This window comes from Panthera onca, chromosome B3 (assembly GCF_046562875.1).
Source record: "Panthera onca isolate mPanOnc1 chromosome B3, mPanOnc1 haplotype 2, whole genome shotgun sequence".
Taxonomy (NCBI): Eukaryota; Metazoa; Chordata; class Mammalia; order Carnivora; family Felidae; genus Panthera; species Panthera onca.
The window spans coordinates 133,896,709-133,915,231 of record NC_138344.1 but is presented as its reverse complement, the minus strand read 5'-3'; the positions used below and the strand labels follow the sequence as shown (position 1 = coordinate 133,915,231).

General features: G+C 47.5%; 1 protein-coding gene across 3 annotated transcripts in view; it reads left to right on the top strand.

Moving 5' to 3' along the window:
* Positions 1-4,892: 4,892 nt before the first annotated feature.
* CCDC88C (coiled-coil and HOOK domain protein 88C) overlaps positions 4,893-18,523 on the top strand; it is a 130,331-nt gene continuing 116,700 nt past the window's right edge. The window contains exons 1-3 of one of the 3 annotated variants that reach the window (XM_060620560.3): positions 4,893-5,583; positions 6,323-6,423; positions 13,420-13,528. In XM_060620560.3, the coding sequence (XP_060476543.3) occupies positions 5,524-5,583; positions 6,323-6,423; positions 13,420-13,528 (270 nt within the window). In that variant the 5' untranslated portion in view covers positions 4,893-5,523. Of the gene's footprint in view, positions 5,584-6,322; positions 6,424-11,663; positions 11,784-13,419; positions 13,529-18,523 lie in introns of those variants that run through there. The other 2 variants (XM_060620559.3, XM_078447904.2) reach the window with 2 other exon arrangements.

Below are 18,523 nucleotides of genomic sequence, written 5' to 3'. Positions count from 1 at the left end.
ATTTAACTCAAAATAGATTAAAAATTCAAATGTAAGACTGGAAACCATAAAAATCCTAGAAGAAAATATAGGAAAAAAGACCTTTTCCATGGGTTTTGGCATTGATATTTTTGGACAGGACACCTAAAGCACAAACAACAAAATCAGAGATAAACACGAGGGACTACATCAAACTAAAAAGCTTCCGCACAGCAAAAGAAATGATCAAAATGAAAAGGCAACCCACAGAAAATGTTTGCAAACCATGTATCTGCTAAGGGTTTAAAATTAAAAATATATAATGAACTCATATGATGCAATAGCAAAAGAACAAATAATCCAATTTAAAAACGGGCAAAGGATATGAATAGATATTTTTCCAAAGACAAATGAAAGGCCAATAGGTACATGAACAGATACTCAATATCACTAATCATTAGGGAAATGCAAATCAAAACCACAATGATATATTATCTCATGCCAGTCAGAATGGCAGATAACAAATGCTGGCAAAGATGTGGAGAAAAGGGAACCCTCGTGCACTGTTGGTGGAAATGTAAATTGTACAGCCACTCAGAAAACAGTATGGAGGTTCTTCAAAAAATTAAAAATAGAACTACAATATGATCCAGCAATTTCATTTCTGGGTATTTATCAAAAAAAAAAAAAAAAAAAAAACAAAAACAAAAAAAACAAACCCAAAAACACTAACTCAAAAAGATATCTGCATACCCATGTTCATAGCAGCATTATTTACAATAACCTAGACATGAAAACAACCTAGGTGTCTACTGATGGACGAATGGATAAAGAAGTTGTGGTACATATATACAGTGGAATATTAGTCATAAAAGAATGAGATGTTGCCATTTGCAATAACATGGTTGGACCTTGAGGGCATAATGCTAAATGAAATAAGTCAGAGAAAGACAAATACCATTTGCTCTCACTTATACATGGAATCTACAAACAAAACAAACAAGAAAAACCCCACACATTTTGTAGAATAGAAAATGTGGTTCCCAGAGGCAGAAGCTAAGGGGGAGGGGAAAACTGGATAAAGGTGGTCAAAAGGTACAAACTTCTAGTTATAAGACAAATCAGTACTAATGCACAACATGGTGATTCTAGTTAACACTGCATATGAAGTGTTGGGTGCTAACTACTTGTGGTAACCATTTTACAATGTATTAGTGAAATCATTTGCTCTATACCTTAACCACTGCTGTAGCTCAATTTTATATCAAATTGGAAAAAGAAAAATTTTAAAGCCTACTATAAAGCTACAGTAATCAAAACACTGTGGTATTTGTATAAAGAGAGGCATCTTGACCAATGGAATGAAAAATCCAGAAATAAACCCTTGTGTATACAGTCAAATGACTTTTTATGAGGGTGCCATGACCATTCATGGGGAAAGGATGGTATTTTCAACAGATGATGCTGGGGAAACTGGATTATCCACAGGCAGAAGAATGAAATTGGACTCCTAACTAACCCCACATACAAACATCAACTCAACATGAATCAAGTACCTAAAACAATAAAACTTGGAAGTAAACATAGGACAAAAGCTTCAGGATATTGGATTTGGCAATAAATTCTTGGATATGATGCCACAGGCAACAAAAGAAAAAAAAGGCAAGCTGGACTTTGTGAAAATTTAAAATTTGTACATCAAGAGACACTATCCAGAGAGCAAAAAGGCAACCCATGGAATGAGAGAAAATATTTGCAGATCATTTATCTGATAAGGGATTCATGTTCAGAATATATACAGGATTCCTTAAACTCAGCAACAACCACAGACATTCAAAAGTAGGCATTTCTTCGAAGGGGATATACGAATGGCCAGTAAGTATATGAAAAGATGCTCAACATTAATCATCAGGGAAATGCAAATCAAAACTACAGGGAGATCCCACTCACATCCATTAGGATGGCTCCTACAAAAAACCAACCAACCAAACAAACAAACAAAAACCCCAGAAACAGGTGTTGGTGGGGATATGGAGAAATCAGAATGCTTGTGTTCTGCTGATGGAATGGAAGATGGTAGAGTCACTGTGGAAATCAGGAGCGAGGTTCCCCCAAAACTAAAAATAGCATTACCATAGGATCCAGCAATCCCACTTCTGGGTATATACTCAAAAAAGAATTGAGAGCAGGGTCCCAAGGAGGTATTTTGCACACTTGTATTTAGGGCAGCATTATTCACAATAGTTAAGACAAAGAAGCAATCTAAGTGTCTATTGACCAATAAGTGGATAACAAAATGTGATGTATACATACCACGGAATAATAGTTTTGAAAAAGAAGGACCTTCTGAAATATGGTATAACATCGATGAATCTTGAGGACATTACGTTAAAGGAACTAAGCCAGTCACAAAAAAATAAATACCGTATGATTCCACTTATATGAGGTACTTTGAATAGTCAACGTGATAAAGACAGAAAGTAGAATGGGGGCTGCCAGGGGCTGGGGGAGGAGAGAATGGAGAGCGACTGATAGGTATAGAGTTTCAGATTTATAAAAGGAAAAGAGTGATGGTGATGAATGGTAGTGATGGCCTCACAACAATGCAAATGTATTCAATTTTGATAAACCGAACACAGTGGTTAAGATGGTGAGTTTTAGGTTAGGTCTGTTTTGACGTAAGAATATTTTTAAATTATGAAATACTCATTCCAACAAAAACCAAATACGAAGACACATTAACAAAGAGCCATTCCTGACCCCCACCCCCAAGTTGCACAAATAATTTAAGCTATCAGGTAACCTAGATATGCCATTAGCTGACAGTGCTGAGCTAGCATTTTCCAAGAAGGGAAGGAAAATTCCTTTTCAGAATGAAGAACATAATTAAAATAGTCCTAAGAAGCAATGTCTAAAGCAGAGAAATTACTTTTTATACAGAAACAAGCAAGAAAAAAAATTAAAGAGTGAAGTCTCAGACAGATGGAGTGAAAGCCAAAGGGTGTTCAGGTGGGGATGGAGAGGCTCTGCTTAGTGGTTAGCAGATGGTCTGTGTGTAGGCTCCCTGAAGCTATGCTCCAATCCAACGGAGACTTCAGGGAAACAATTCTTATTTAAGAGTATTCTTTTTTTTAATGTTTATTTATGAGAGAGGGAGCACGTGCACAGTACGACAGGGAGGGGGAGTGGGACAGAGGATCCATAGTGGGCTGCGCACTGACAGCAAAGAGCCCCATGCAAGGACTAAACTCGCAAATCCAAGATCATGACCTGAGCAAGTCCAAAGTCCGATGCTTAACCGACTGAACCATCCAGATACCCCAATGAAAGAATTCTTATTAAAGTGGTGATAGAACCCTCTGCAAAAGATCAGCAAGAGACTGTCATTATGGATCTTTATAAATCTTTTCACATGCACCACACCTGGGCCCTCAAAATTATATTTTAAAGTCACATAGGGGAAAATATTCTTATTTCAGTTTTAGACATTAAAAGGCTTCTAGGAAGTACCTTGTACAGGTGGTCCAGCCTTTCAAAGACTTTCAACCCTGTAACTTGGGCACCTTCTGGATTACCTGACCCCCTGCCTCTCAGGAAACAAGAATGCTGAGCAGTCTCTGAATAGGGTGAGGTTAAGGTCTAGGCAATGAATGATGGATGCATCGATGATCATGAACCAACACGGCAGCTAATTGACCCCAAATCAGAAATTTCCGACCTGTGGCCCAGGGATTACCAATGTCCCCAGGGACAAATTCTCTCATCATGATGAGAAATGTCTCATCCCCACGGTCACAAAGCATTCATTAGTTCAATGTGTTTCTTAGCACAAAATAGTATGCTTATCAAATAACTTGAAAGATCCCTCCTTGTGTCTCCAGAAGAGTTGGGGGCAATGTGGAAAACACTCTGGTCCTTCAGGCATTCACTACTTTACAGAACAAAGACCTTCCAAGCAAAGATGGATGTAGATACATGCTACACCTGTTTTCCAACCGAGTTCACAATTAAGGACAACTAGGGAATTAATAAATTTCTGGTGCATGGGAAAACTACTTGGGTTAGAAATTTTAGTTCCTTCGCAGTGTCCCAGTTGTTTCCTCAGTTACCTTGACTTCCACATTTCTTTAGGAACTCTTAATCACCCACTTGGCTCTTGGGGCCGCAATGTCACCCCCTCACCAGCCCAAGATGAGAGAACTCGGCTGCAATACCACACTTCACCGGCAGATGCCGCAGGCTCAACACCTGGCAGCCAACTTCGAACTGACTACCAACCCAGCTATTTGATGCCTACTGTATACTTGAAAAGAAATACACTAGGCGCTTCAGGTCAACTCCACACCGGTTGGCTCACCTGGACAACGCGTGAGGATTAGATTAAATCGCATAAAGTGCTTTGAACAATGAACTGAATCGTAGTGTGAAATTATTACCAGCCCAAGGTGAGGTGGCAGACAGGAACTTGGGTCCACGGCATTTGTCTCAGCAGACTGGTCAGGTCCCAGGGCTTGCTTTCCATCCAGTTGGGCCCTTTTCCTTTCTCCTGTCTTCCTCCACTAAACTGCTGCTACGCCCTCCAATTTGGAATCCGATATTTGGCTCCTCTACGGCAAAGAGGCGGTAGTTTTGAGGGTCGGGATCACAGAGGGGCGGGCCGAAGGAGCATCACCGTTCACCTACTGGAACTTTTAAAAGGGAGGCAGACCGGGAGGTGGCGCGGCGGGACGCAAGAGGTCGCGTTCTTACGGTCTAAACTCAACACTAACTTTCCTCTTGTGACCTCCAGGCTCGCGCCCCATCTGCACGCGAGACCGACGCCAACACGTGAGGGGGGGCGGGCTCCGCTCTTCTGCCACAGGCCGGGGCGGGGCCTCTGGCGGCACCTGGGCGGCTGGAACTCCGCGTGGCCGAAGGGCTGCACCTGCCCGGGGCCGGCGGTCTCGGGATCTGGCTCTGCTGTGCCCCTAGCGTGCGGTGGGCCGGGGACAACCCTCGGAAGCAGGGCGCCCGAGTCTCCGGCGCGCCTCCCGGGTAGGCACGGGGGCGCCAGCGCCCGCGCGCTCTGGCCCGCGCTGGGAGTTCGGGCCCGCCGCAGGCGCACGCGCGCAGGGAGGCGCCACGTGCTGGGGCCCCGAGCGCGGAGGCTGCTGCGCTCAGCGTGGGTGCGTGGCTGCGGCCCCACGTGGGGGCAGCCCCGCCTACCGCGCGGACGCCCCCTCCCCCCGCACACGTGCGGGCCTTCGCCCCCTCCCTGCTCCCAGCGCAGCAGCGCCAGCGTCCGGGATCCCGGCTCCGGCACCGCGAGGCGGCGCGCCGGCTGCCAGGGGCTGCTGAGGGGCGGGGCTGCCGCCCGCATTGTTCCTCCCCGAGGGGCGGGCCCTCCCCTTCCCCCAGCCCCGGGCGGGGCGCGGGGCCGCCGTAGCCGCGGAACGTGGGCTCGCGCCCCGCCTTTGTCTCCCGGGCGCGAGCCGCCGCAGCCCCGCGCCCGCCGATTGCTGCCAGAGCCGCTTTGTGCCGCGGCGCGGGGGACCGGGGCGTGGAGCCGGCGGGCACAGCCTCAGCATGGACGTGACCGTCTCGGAGCTCATGGAGCTCTTCCTGCAGAGCCCGCTGGTGACCTGGGTGAGTGCTCCCAACTAGCTCCTTGCCTTATTGTTGGTGCACCGGCGGTAGCGGTACGTTCTCTCTTCCCGGGGTACGGGGTAGCTTCCGGAACGCGAGGGACTCAGTAAGTGCTCCTGGCCAGGGTCGGGGTCTGAGCCCCGGGGTCCGGAGGCATTTCCAACTTGGGAGCCGTTGCGCCTGTTCCGACCGGGGTCTGAGCGGGTACACCTGTTCCCACTCGGGCGCTGGGCTGTGTCCCTGGAGTGGACAAGGTCTGAGTAGTCACCTGGGCCACCCATGGCTTGATCACTCGAGTAAAGGACCCACTCTCCAAAAATATCCTCGTGTAGTTTCTGAATCCCTGAGGCCGGGTGGATGGCGGTGGGGATTGGGGGTTTCCGAGTGAGAACGCTTACAGGCTGGGGTCGGCGCAGTCCTTTCCAGTAGGTTTGAGACGTGAGAAATTTATTGAAAACTCCCTTTTGGGGTTTTTTTTTTTTTTTTCTTCCCCCTCCGCCCTGGAACGCTGGAGAAAAGCGGGGAGGAAGTTTTCCTCCTCTCTGGCTTCTGTTGCCTGGCACGAGGAGCGGGTAGAGGCCCTAGAAAAGGGTGGGCTTGGTGCCTGCTGAAGGGTGAGTGGGTGTGGGTGACCCCCTTTTCCTACACCGTCCCTGCTCGCCTTTACCTGAGAGAGCTTTAGACTGTGCGCTTGGGGGTGACTTTTCCTGTCTTTCTCTTTATGCCCCTTTCCCGGCAGGTGAAAACTTTTGGCTCATTTGGAAGCGGCAACCAGGACAACCTGACAATGTACATGGATTTAGCGGATGGCATCTTTTTGAACCAAATCATGTTGCAAATGTAAGTTATCTACAAGGAGAAAGGAAAAATTGATGCTTCAGAACGTTTAAGGTTGTAGAAATGGAACATGAAGTTGAAACAGGAGGGTTCTTTGCAGGCAGGGTCCCTGGTATTGCAGTATAGTATGAAGGTGACTTCTTTCCCTTGGGGATGTGGAGAATTCCAGGACAGCAGGTTGGCAGCTTGTTTGGCAAATTTGAAATTGAACGACTATCATCCTCTTGGTCTAGATAGCACAATTGACTTCAAACTCAGATGCTTGAGGTTTGAACTCTGAAATAAAAAAAAAAACAAAACCCTTTTTGGGGGCAAGGAACTGTAACGGAGAGTCTGGTTACAGGAAGTGTCTAGGGTGGACCCAGAGCATCTGTGACGGACTATAAAGTTCCACTGTAGGTTGGGATGCCTGTGTTTCTGAGCTTTCCATTTCATCTTGTTTTCAGTTGCCCCGAAGCAAGTGCAATTGGTTAAGGCCTTTCCCCTGTATTGGATTTGAAGTCACTGTGTTAAGAGAGGCCCTGGGAGTCTCAGTGCTGTGGTACTGTTTGTCTTGAAGCACTCGCAGCTTAAACAGGGTCTTGGTGGAAGTTACACTTGTTAGCATATATGTCTGACCACATCCTTTCCTGTTGCTGAATTCTGCAGAGCCCGTTTGATTGACAGCCTGCCACACGTAGGTGTTGGCTCTCCACTGCGTTCTGTTTTTAACCCAGAAAGTGCAGGGAACACATTGGAACTGAGTGTCAATATGATTCACAAGCGCTGGAAGCAAAATAAAACATTCTAATGTTCTCTGTGGATCGGCCCCTTGTGCTCACCTACTCACCTGCAACTAAGCAAGTTGTCATACTTGAACATGAAGCCATTAGCTAATGAGAATCAGCTTTGCGGCCCACACAGGAGGAGCACTTAGCTTGGGCATATTCAGAAAGTGGTTTAAATAGATCTACCTAAAAAGGCCTGTTTTTTAAAATTCCCTGGCAACACTCCTTCTTTTAGTAAGTCATTGGGTGTCATGTCGTGTGAGAGACACTTCAGTTTGCCTGTTTCTTAATCTTACCAATCTTGTGTTTGGTTAGATTCTAAAAAGACAAATCTGTTGCCACTTTGGCAGCTCTTGTCTGAGAACATTGATGAAAACGAGTTTTCCTGGGGTTGTCAAGCGTCATATTTAAGTTCTGGCAACTCTACCCCCATTTTGGTGGACCCCGAAAGTTACTGGATTCCATTGGTCCGGTGACCAGTGTGTCCTTACCCAAGCCCAAGACTGTCTAATTAAAAACAGCAGTATCCCCAGCCTTTTCATTCAGTTTTTACACCCAGGCGGAGGGGAGAACAAAAGCCCTGGGACTGTTTCTCTTTCTTCCCTGACCTTTGGAATTCCTGAAGCGTTTACCACTTGCTTGTAAATCAGGAGAGCCTGTTGGACCATTCCTTTGAGAAATGCCAGCTCATCACTTGTTCACACTTGGCCCCGTGGCTAAATTCAGTTTGAAGGGCTTCTCCACTTCCCTTGACAATTTTACATGGTCTCTCCTCTGTGATATGCGAAGATAATCATTCTAGAAATGGGAGCTGATAAGTCCTGGCAGCTCTTATGGCCTCAAGCAGTGTTTCTGGTGCCTTCTGGTCAGGGTCAGGAACAGAGGAAAGGACACCAGGAAGCTGTTTGGATGGCTTTCTGAACAAGGAAATCAAGGAGTGAATGGCTTCAGCAGCACACCGTTTACAGAATGACCCTGTTCCAGGTGATAGCAATCAGAACGTTGTTTGCACCTGGAGGTGGGTGGGGATCGTCTGGAAAGGAAACACAGGTGAACTTTTAGGGACGGTAATACTGATCTGTACATTGATCAGGACATTGATCATGAAATGAAGGACATTTCATTTTTCAGAACTCATCAAGCTGTAACTTACGATCTGTGCATTTCGCTCTATGTAATTACCTCAACTGAAAAAAAAAAAAAAAAAAGTGTTCCAGCCCTAGTGTTGACAGCCTAGGTAGCCAGCCAGGGTTTGAACCCTAGGTCAGCTTACACTCGCCAAGTGAGGCTGGGCACACACCGCTCAACACTTCAGTTTGCTCATCTGTAGAATGGGAAGTAAATTGCCTCCTTTAAGCGATGGTTGTGAGGATTAAAAGGGATGATGTGTTAGCGATTAGCACAGTGCTTGCCACTTAACAGGTATTAATATCAATTATATATGTGCCATCTTAATCCAGAACGGATTTGAGGTGCCCCTTAGGAGTTTTTCCAGTATACCTTCTCCTACGTTGTTAGTCTCCTAGATTACTGCGTAGCTCTTAGCCTTGGTCCTCTCTCAGCAAGCGCTAGGGCACAGCTGGATGCTGGGACCCGAGTCCAAGCCCCATATTTGACACTGTCTGTAAGCCTTGGTGTTCACTTGTGCCAAATGGAGAAATGTCAGGCTATCTAGCAGGTAAGTGATAAGGCGATTCTGCCTTATCTCCTATGCTGATAGCTCCAACTGTGTGCTACTTGCCTATTTTGGTAAGTTCTCCCCAAGTTGGTAGGACCTGGGAAAATTGTAGAGAGCAGTGTGCTCAGTGGGTTGCTGGAGCTCAGATAAGAGGCATGTTACCTAACACTTCAGAGCCATATGGATGCCGGCGAGGGTCACGTGGCTGCACCTAGGCTTTGTCTCCGGCAACTGAAGAAGGCCACAGTAGTAGTCTCTTGGCCCTGGCCTCATGGTGACATCAGTGCCTGGAAGCAGGAAAGCCCTGTGGGCTCAGCTTTCAGGGGAGGCCCAGGTCTAGGAGAATTCTTGAGTGAAAGGCATTGAGTGGCTTGGAACAAGATGCACGGGGCACCCTGCTGAATAGTGCCTCTGTAAATGCAGTCTTTCTGGGTGATCTGCTGGTACCCAAGGGAAAACAAGATTTCTGATTCACTTTGGACACGTTTCTCGCTGTCTCGTAGCAAAAGTATTTAAGTACTTGTCTGCCTGATGTTTTCAGGGACCAAGTTCACGTTCCCTTCTCTGCCACTTACTAGTTCAGCCACCTTGGGCAAATTACTTACATTCTCTAAGCCTCAACTTCGCTATCAGTAATAAGGGGATTGTATTTTATAAACTTGGGAGGATTGAATAAGATGATGTGTATAGAAAATGCCCAAGAAACATCCATCATTGTTGGGAGTGAGACCTGGGCCACGTTCGTGCGTGCACCCCTGTGCCTGCTCCAGCGTGCATCTGTACTTCTGAGAGCAGACACCTTCTGATTTGAGGCTGTGGCTGTTGAGTGCAGTTGGGAACTTGGGATTGGGACTGAGAGCCTGTGCCCTTGCAAGGCCTGTGGGAAGTCCGGCACTATTTGCTTTTTATTCAGACTCCCTTCTTTACCCCTGGTGCTCACTGCAAAATTCAGGATCTTTTTCAGGGGTTAGAAACCTCCTCAGGCCTAAGTTTCTAAAAGGCATTTGAAGGATAATTTTTTTTCCCCTAGTGTGCTGGAAGAGGAGTTCTATTCCTATTCGGTATCTGTGAAAGCTGAGGACATAAGGGCAAATATTTGTTGTTGAATGAGTTTGTGTTGGCAGGAAAGTGTTGGCGCAAAAATTTTTACTTGTGAACTTAAGTGATTTCCTTTTTTGGCTACAGAGTATGACGTGGGGGCTTTGAGTCCTTAATAACACCAAGGGGGCACCTCAGTCAGTTAAGCATCTGACTCTTTAGCTCACTTATGATCTCACGGTTTCTGGGTTTAAGCCCTGGGTCAGGCTCTGCATTGACAGTGCAGAACCTGCTTGGGATTCTCTCTCTCCCTCTCTGTCTCTGTGCCTCACGCACTTGCTTGCTGTCTCTCAAGTTGAAAAAAAATATATTTAATTACACCAAAAGTTTACATTCATTGCAGGAGAATAAGAAATGGTGAGCAAAATAAAATTACCTATAATTTTGCCACAAAGAGGTAGCAATGCTAATCTGTGTCTTCTGAATGTCTATAGTAAATAGGTATATGTTCCTTAATGTATTTTTATGCAAACTTGGGCTCATGCTGTTGTTTTTTTAACATCCTTTTTTTTTTTTTTTAACCTGTGATATATTGTGGACATCTGTTCTGTGTCAATACATTTCTTGACTCAGGTTTAAATTTTGGAAGCCTTTGGAATATAACCAAAGTTGGGGGCTGGCTTTCAAAAAGGAGGGGGGCAAGATTGCTATAAACCTAAATCATAACTCTTTAAAATTCTAGGGCAAGTTGATTTCCTTTTTTCTAGTTAGAAGTTTTTATGAGAAGGAGGCCCTGGGGGCCCCACACTTTGGACTTGGAACTCTCTGAGATGGGACACACTACCAGATGTTTGCACTCCCAGTGCCTCTCTCCTGCCCTCTGACATCTTGATATTGTGGAAAGAAGATCTTGTTGTTAATGATGGCTTTTGGGGATGTGCAGTTGGTGCAATGGTTATATGATGTCCTCTTTCTGGGATCTAGGACCAAGTGTGGCCAGTGCGACCTGGCCTTCACAGAATGACAGTCTCGGTTGGAAGGATCCTACAGTCATTTTGCAGATGAGCACCCTGGGGCCCAGAGAACCTTGGCCAGTCCTGCACCCTGGACTGGAGTCTGTGTCTTCTGACCCATTTCCTGCAGCATAGAAAGGTGGAGGTTACTCAGTGCTGGGAGAGTGAGGATGAGCCTTACTTAACCCTAGTTGACTTTTGTTTCCAGTTGTTTCTCTACCCTGAGAGCCTCAGTTAGAAGATGGGAGTACTAATGATGGTGATAATGAGTCTAATTACTCATATGGTAAGCATCGAATGAGGCTCTTTTGTAGTGTTGTTTCTCTTAGCTGAACTGGGAGAACAAAAGCCGAGATGGTCAGAGGCTTCCCTGCTGTTATCTGAGGGGCACCCAGGTCCCCACCGCCCCCACATCCCTTGTGCGTTGTGCCTTTGCTCACGCAGTGAATGTGTGTTCCACCACGCGTGCTGAGGCCCTCTGACTCAAAGCTGGGACCGCAGTAGCAAAACAGAAAAAGTCCTGCGTGTTCTCTAAGTTCAGATTTAAGAAGTACTTTAGTCACATTATGAACTTGTTTCTCATCTCTTGAGATACCTAAGCAAAGGAGAAGTGAGCCTTTGAGATAAATTATTTGTAATGTCAGGTATACTTCTGTAGCTAACAATGCCTTTGTGGTTTAAGTTCTGAATGCCGCCTCTATTCCTAAATTAATTTCCACTGAACTGTTAACCTTTGTTTTCTCAGTAATGAATGGCTCCAAGAGAAACCTAACGTGCAAATGGCTTGGCCAGGCTCCATTACCCTGTGGGGACAATAAGACATGTTGTCACATGACAGTTGAAAAGAGATTCCCTGGTTGACCCAAGGTACCCATGTGATTATTTTAGGGGATACAGGGTGTTCAAACAAAATCCATGGCTGACAACATGTAATGCGTAAAGGGGTTTGCGTACACATGAAACAGGGTAGGGACTCGTGGTGTATATGTCAAATGTTTAACGGCTGAATTCCAAACAGCTCGTGTTATTAAGAAAAAATTATACTTGCAATGACATTTGAAAAGATTTCTATTTGTAAATTTTTTTTGGTCAGTTTTGTGTTAGTTGGCTTTGGGATGAGTCGAGTGGCATTGAGGTTGATTTCCTTAACCCTCCCCCCCCCCACCCCCATTCCTGTGCTCCTGTCTCCTTGTGGGCCGATTACTGAGGAAGAGGCTGACTCTGCCTTCACACCACCCCGGGGAGGTTCAGCACCCTTATCACGGAGCCAGGATGACAGATGATGAAGCCCTGAAAACAGCCCTCATTTCAGTTAGCTCTCTTTGTGGAGGATGGGACAGGCACCTGGGAGGGAGGGCTTTGTTGTGGAAAGCATCGCGTGCTACCTGGGGAGGCAGAAGCTGAATTTCTTTTCCTGACTCTGTTCTCTTCACATAAGAAACATTTTTGAAAAATGTTCTGGACATAGATGAGAGGAATGATAAATCACTTGATTCAGATTTCTAGTTTCATCGCAGCTGGACCTGACTTTTGCCTGAGATTGGAAAATAAATGACGCTTTGGGGGTTTCCCACATGAATTATTTATATCTCTGCTCTTAGCCTTTCTCATAGGGTACGTGTACGTCATGCCCTGTCACAGACTCGGGTTTTTCGGGGGTAGAGTTGTGTCCCTGAAATGTCAGTCACCGGCAGGACCAGCCTAGACCAATCTGGTTGACGGGGTGGGGGAGGGGGAGATGGAACTTTAATAATTTTGATTTATTGTCAGAAAACAACATTTCTTTCCTTTCCTTTCTTGGTATTTAGTATATTTTGGTCTGTTCAGACTTGAACATTTTATTTTTTTTGTTTAAGTCTGTTTATTTTGAGAGACAGAGACAGCGTGGGGGGTGGGTAGAGAGAGAGGGAATCCCAAGCAGGCTCCCCACTGTCAATGCAGAGCCTGACACAGGGCTGGAAGTCATGAAACCGTGAGATCATGACCTGAGCCAAAGCCGAGAGTTGGACACTTAACTGACTGAACCACCCAGGCGCCCCTTAACCTTTTTAATCTTGAAATCTTGGGATGGGTTATTGGTTTTTATACAGTATAACCTTTTGGGTCTGCACTGGCATTTGGTGGTGGATTATGGGTGTTGCCAGCAGTAGGGATGGAAATAGCATTGACTCCAGCCGGGGGATGGGGAAGCAGGGAGGTGATGCCCGCCCCCCCGCCCCCAAGGTCTGGGACTTGGCAGTAGCAGAATAAGGAGAAATAGCATTGACTCCGGGCCTGTGATGGGCTAGGTGCTGCGAGATGGGGAAGCAGGGAGGTGATGGGGCGCCCCCGCCCAAGATCCGGGGATTGGCAGTAGCAGAATAAGGATTTGACTCAATCCACAGTCATAGCTGCATAGTAACAGAGGCTGGAGGGGAGGACGGGAGGTTCACTCTTGCCTGGGAATGGGGGTGCGTGGCAGATGATGCGATACGCAGTTTCCATTCTCCTCTTCCTTCTCTAGTGACCCCAGACCAACAAATCAGCGCATCAACAAGCACGTTAACAACGACGTGAACCTCCGCATTCAGAACTTGACCATCTTGGTGAGAAACATTAAGACCTACTACCAGGTAAGGGCCAGGAACTCTGTTCCCCCAGGGTTCTGCTGTGCATCTGGCAGTCTCGTCACTCAGGCGGTTTCCCCACAGGAAGTTGAGAGGAAATGGTGTTCATGGTTAGGCATCTACTCGCTAAGGCTTGGTGTGTTTTCACTTTTGTATTTTTTGGGGGTGTCATGAGAAGGGTCTGATGTTGGATTACTTTGTCTGGTGAACGTCCTTTGAGCTGTGTGCCCAGCATCGTATGTGGTGTGGTGGGGGTTCCCAGAGATGGCCCTCCATTCATAGCCGCAGCCTCAAGCATGCAGCTGAACGGAGACTGGCTCCGGGGGGCGGGGCGGGGGCACCCTGACGTGGTGTCACCCACAGCTCAGTGAGTGTTTGTTCAGGAGCAACTGCAAGGGTCGGGGTTGGGGGGGGACCACAGAAGGGTTATGCTTGAGCCCCCAGCTTGCAGACAGGGATTCATGGTGTGGAGTGTCCGTTTGTTAGGGTCTCCCTGTATCTCACTGGCAGATAGGTGATGGGTTGGGCAAGGGGGCCTGCCGGGGAAGGCCTGTTAAAATCCCCATCCCAGCCTTGGGAAGGTCAGGTGAGAGTCTTTGATATTGCTTGTAAATGGATTTAAACTGTGTGTCTCAGAACCCTGGTTTTCCAACTTCATAGCAGTGAAACAAGAATTCTTCCCTCTGTGCATTTTTCCTGAAGCCCCAAGTGAAGCTCTAGTGACTCTGATTGACTTGACGGGTCCTAGTGGTCTCTACTCAGCTCCCCTCTCTCCCTCTGGGGATCTCTGTGGGTTCCCAGGACCCCAGGGAACACCATTCGAGAACGACTGCTCAAGAACAGATCTTTTCCAGAATTCATGCTGGGGCTTCCCTGATTGCTTGGGCAGACTCTGCCTCTGAGACCTGTTCCTAGCATCCACTTTCTGGACTGTAACTCCGTCTTGGTGCTGGGGTTCAGGGGCATCTTTCAGAGTGGAGAGATCCCTGCAGACATGAGGTAGGCTCCCTCTCTGTCCTATGCGGTGCAGTGCTTGCTGGCTCTGAGGTGAGCTGAGGCCTCATGCAGGGCCAGCTCCTGCTGAGGGCTGTGGTGGCTGCAGGGGCCCTTCTTCTGACTCAGTACAAATTTGGGATCTTCCATCCAAAGATGGGAGAGGGAGGGAGTGGACTGTGTCCGGGGTTTTCCGAGATGATTGTTTCCACCCTCTCATTGAGATCGGGGTGTGTGAGAGAAGGCTTCGGTGCTAGGACACTTTCCCTGAGCGGCCAATTCCACAAGCCACCTGAGCTCATTCCATGGACCAGCACCTTGGACTCTCTGAGCAGCTTCTGGGAGACTTAGGTCCAGCCCTGCCCTGTTAGTCCCAGGTAGATGCCAGCTGTGCTGAGGAGAGGGCCTGAGCCAGCTGGATCTGTGGGGTGAAGTGGGTTTGTTTCCTCATCTGAGGGGTGCCACACTCGGGGCCGGGCATGCTGCAGGCAGGCAGGAAATACTCAGCGAGTGTTCCCCTGGAGACGGCCACAGGCAGGGGAAGTTGGGTAAAGGTGATTGGCCTGCCAGTGAACTTGAGTCTGGGCGTGGAAGGGGCTGTTCAGCATGTACTCAGGGCTTGATCCCTGTCTGCAGGTGCCTTCAATGGTGTGTGCTAAGTGCCAGAAGTGGATGGTGCAGATAGTTGGGAGAGACAAGATCTCTAACCCATGCTGCAGGGTTGGAGAGGGGGAAGGCTTCTTGGAGGAGGGGGCACCTGAGTGGAGTCTTGGTAGGTGATTGAGTTTCCAAGTTTGGAAGGTCATGGGAAAGAGAGAAAGGGGAGGGGTGTAGAGGTAGAGGAAGACATGGAGGCACGAGACAGGTCTGTCCTCGATCTGTCAGGGTCCACATTTTCTGCAGCTGCTCAAATGAAGGTTTGTTTCACTAAGGTTTAGATGAATCAGAACTGGAGAGGATATGAACATAAGAGATCCCGAAATTCGGAACCGGTGTGCAAGGCTGGCCAGGGCTAACAGTCCTGTCGATAAGTTGACAGGTGTGTCTCAGGCCCGAGGTATGGCAGGGAGGTGGTACCCTCTCCCCGGTTGGTGGCAGTGATGAAGCTCTCAAGTGGAGGTGATGGCCGTGCAGGGGCTGTCCTCTGCTCTTGCTGGTCCAGGAGGTCACATGCTGATGGTGAGCAGTGGCTCCTGACAGTCCAGCCGAAGGGAGTTTGATGCTTATTTGAGACAGTGTCCGTTTGGAGGCGGATTGCTGCTCTCTGTCAAGTTCCAGAAGGTGAGAAACTGGGAGGAAAAGATGTCTAGTCCGTGCTCAGGGCCCAGGAAGTCTCAGAGGTAGAAGGGAGGACCCTGCATCCTTGTTCTGCTTCTGCACTGTTAACCCTTCGAGGGCAATGCTGGTGTGCATTAGCAGCCCAGTCCAGAGTGAATATTTGCTGAAGGCACTTGCTCAAGGCCTCAGAGCCACAGTCCTGCTTACGTGGAGAAGACTAGCAGGCCATTTGCTCTCTGGGCTGGCACACGTTAGATGTGGGCAGTTGTGTATATTTTTTCCTTCCGATTTATTGTAAAATTAAGCTCTAGTTCTGTAAGTAATATGTGCTCTTTGTAAACAACTTGGAAAATAAGTAGCAAGAAGAAAAGAACACCCACAATCCCACCACCTAAAGACAATCCCTGTTAACGTTTTTACTGTTTCCTTCCAGTGTTTGCATGAATAGTTTTTGTTTTACATGGTTGTGGTCATGCCATATATACAATTGCATATCCTGCCTTTTTTCCTTCCACCTGACATTCAAGTGTAGACATAATTGGTTATTATTATAAAAGGTCACTCAAGAAAAGTTTCCAAGAGAAGTACTGCCCGAGTCCCTTTGTGAAAGTGGCCTGGCAGGTTGTGAGGGCTCAGGATGAAGCAAGACAAATGTCATTCCTTATTGTTACAAGGGTGGCCTAGAAGGGTGAGAGGCTGCCCCCAAGGGAGTGGGACCCCCACTTGGCTGTGGCTTTTCAGTAGACTTGAGACATTGAGTCTTGCCTGTGGCTTTTCTGAGACATTGAGGTCACAGAAGCCAGCCTTGAGTGTTGTTTGCCAAGCAGTGGTTCTGCCTTTGGCGGTCCCCTTCTTTTCAGAGGCACCATGGGACAGGGACAGTTAGAAAAGATGGGGACCTCTCTTGAATGGCGTGGGCTTCTGTCACAAGGAAACTCAAGTTTTGGCTCTGAAAACCTTCGGAGACAACGATCCTTGACCTTTTGCTGGGGCAGAACATAGACGGTGGGTAAAAATAAGCATGGCCAGTCTCAGTCTGACCATTGGTGTGTCAGCCAGATCTCAGGCTGCCTTCTGACCTGCCGCTTGGACTTCTCTGCCGTTGGGGCCTAGATTCTGCATTTTAGAAGTTCTCCAGCTGTTAGTCTTGCCATCCTTCCAGCAGAATTGGGAATCACTGGGCTTTCTCAAAGTGTGGTCCCCAGGCCAATGGCATTGACATGGCCTGGGAACTTAGTAGAAGTGGGGATCCTCAGGCCCTTCTGCAGACCTCCCCAGCCCCACAGTCTGTCTTAACAAGCCCTCCAGGTGATTCTGATGCACATTCTCACGGGAACCAAGGGTTAGAGCGTTTCTAGTGATGTCCAGAAGAGGCATCTTCAGCCAGGTGTCCCCAGGTGACTCCTGTCCATCACGTACAGAGGCACATCTCATGTGTCCTGGGACAGTGAGGCAGAGAAGAGAGTGCCTGGTTCAGTCTCTGGCTTTTGCAGAAGAAAAGGCTAGCAGTCCAAGGTGGAGGTACCTGCTCCAGGATGAGTCTCCGCAGACAGGACATGTGCTGAGTCTTGGAGGAAAGGCAAGCTTAGACCTGAACTGCACGCTGCTTCCGGCCACCTGGCTGGCCATCTTTGAGCCCGGCATCATGTGATGCTTGTTTCAATGCTCAACAACCAAGCCCTTCTTCATCTGAGTCTTTTTTAAGTTAAAGTTTGGATTTATAGAATGGTTCTTTTTTATATTCAGATTCTTGAGTGTTTATGTTAAATGCATGTTCATTTGATAGTGGAGCCAGTAGGAAAATATGGCTAGTATAAGCAGAAATCCCTGGTGCAGCAGTGGCTGTGTGTTTGTTCGTTGGGGTTTGTGTATGAGTGTCCCATTGCCATTACCTGCCCTGGATACCTGCACCCTTGTTCTGCCTCTTGACAGTCAGGGCCTACTTGTCATGTGAAGTTTCTGAGGCTTTTTTTGGCTTTATGCTGCTGGGAAGCATTTCAAACAGAGGCTTGGATAAATTCACTGTGTGTTGATCTTTGTTGTCAGGTACACATACAGATCTCTGTCCTGAAATCGGGACCCTCAGGTGGATGGTAGGGACCCACCTGCAGAACTTACCCTGAAATGAGAAATTTGCGGAGTTTCTTTGAGCTTCTCACCTTAACTGATCATGTGCCGGAATAGTCTGCGTTCCCTCTCTGGGCCGCCTGAGTTCTCATCTGTCAAGAAGTGGATGGGCCCTCATGGGCCTCAGATTCCACAGTCACACAGTGGCCGGAGACATCTGACAGGTCACCTCAAGGAAGCTCTGTTTTAGGAGTTCCTCGAACTTGGCTCTTCTGAGCTCTCGTCTCTCGCCATGCTCAGAAGACCAGAACCAACCCAGAATATTGTTCTTTATCTCAGAAGAAAAGCAGAGTAAAGAATCTGGGGTTGCCTTTTATCTTTTGTAGTCTCTTTCCTTTATTGCCTTGAAAAACAAAAGTAGTACAGATGGTCATAATGCACCCTTGTGTCTCTGTTAAAAATAAATGTGAACGTGTGAGTATTGTTCATATCTGCTTTAGGTTCCCCGCCCCCCCCTACATTTCTCTGATAGAAGTCCCTAGGATGCCTCTAGTGAGTCCAGTTCTCCTTCCCTCCCTCCCTGGAGACGACCCCATTGTTAATTTGGTGGGTGTCCAGTTCATGGCTTTACACTCTTGTGTGTATATATGTTTATGTGTATGT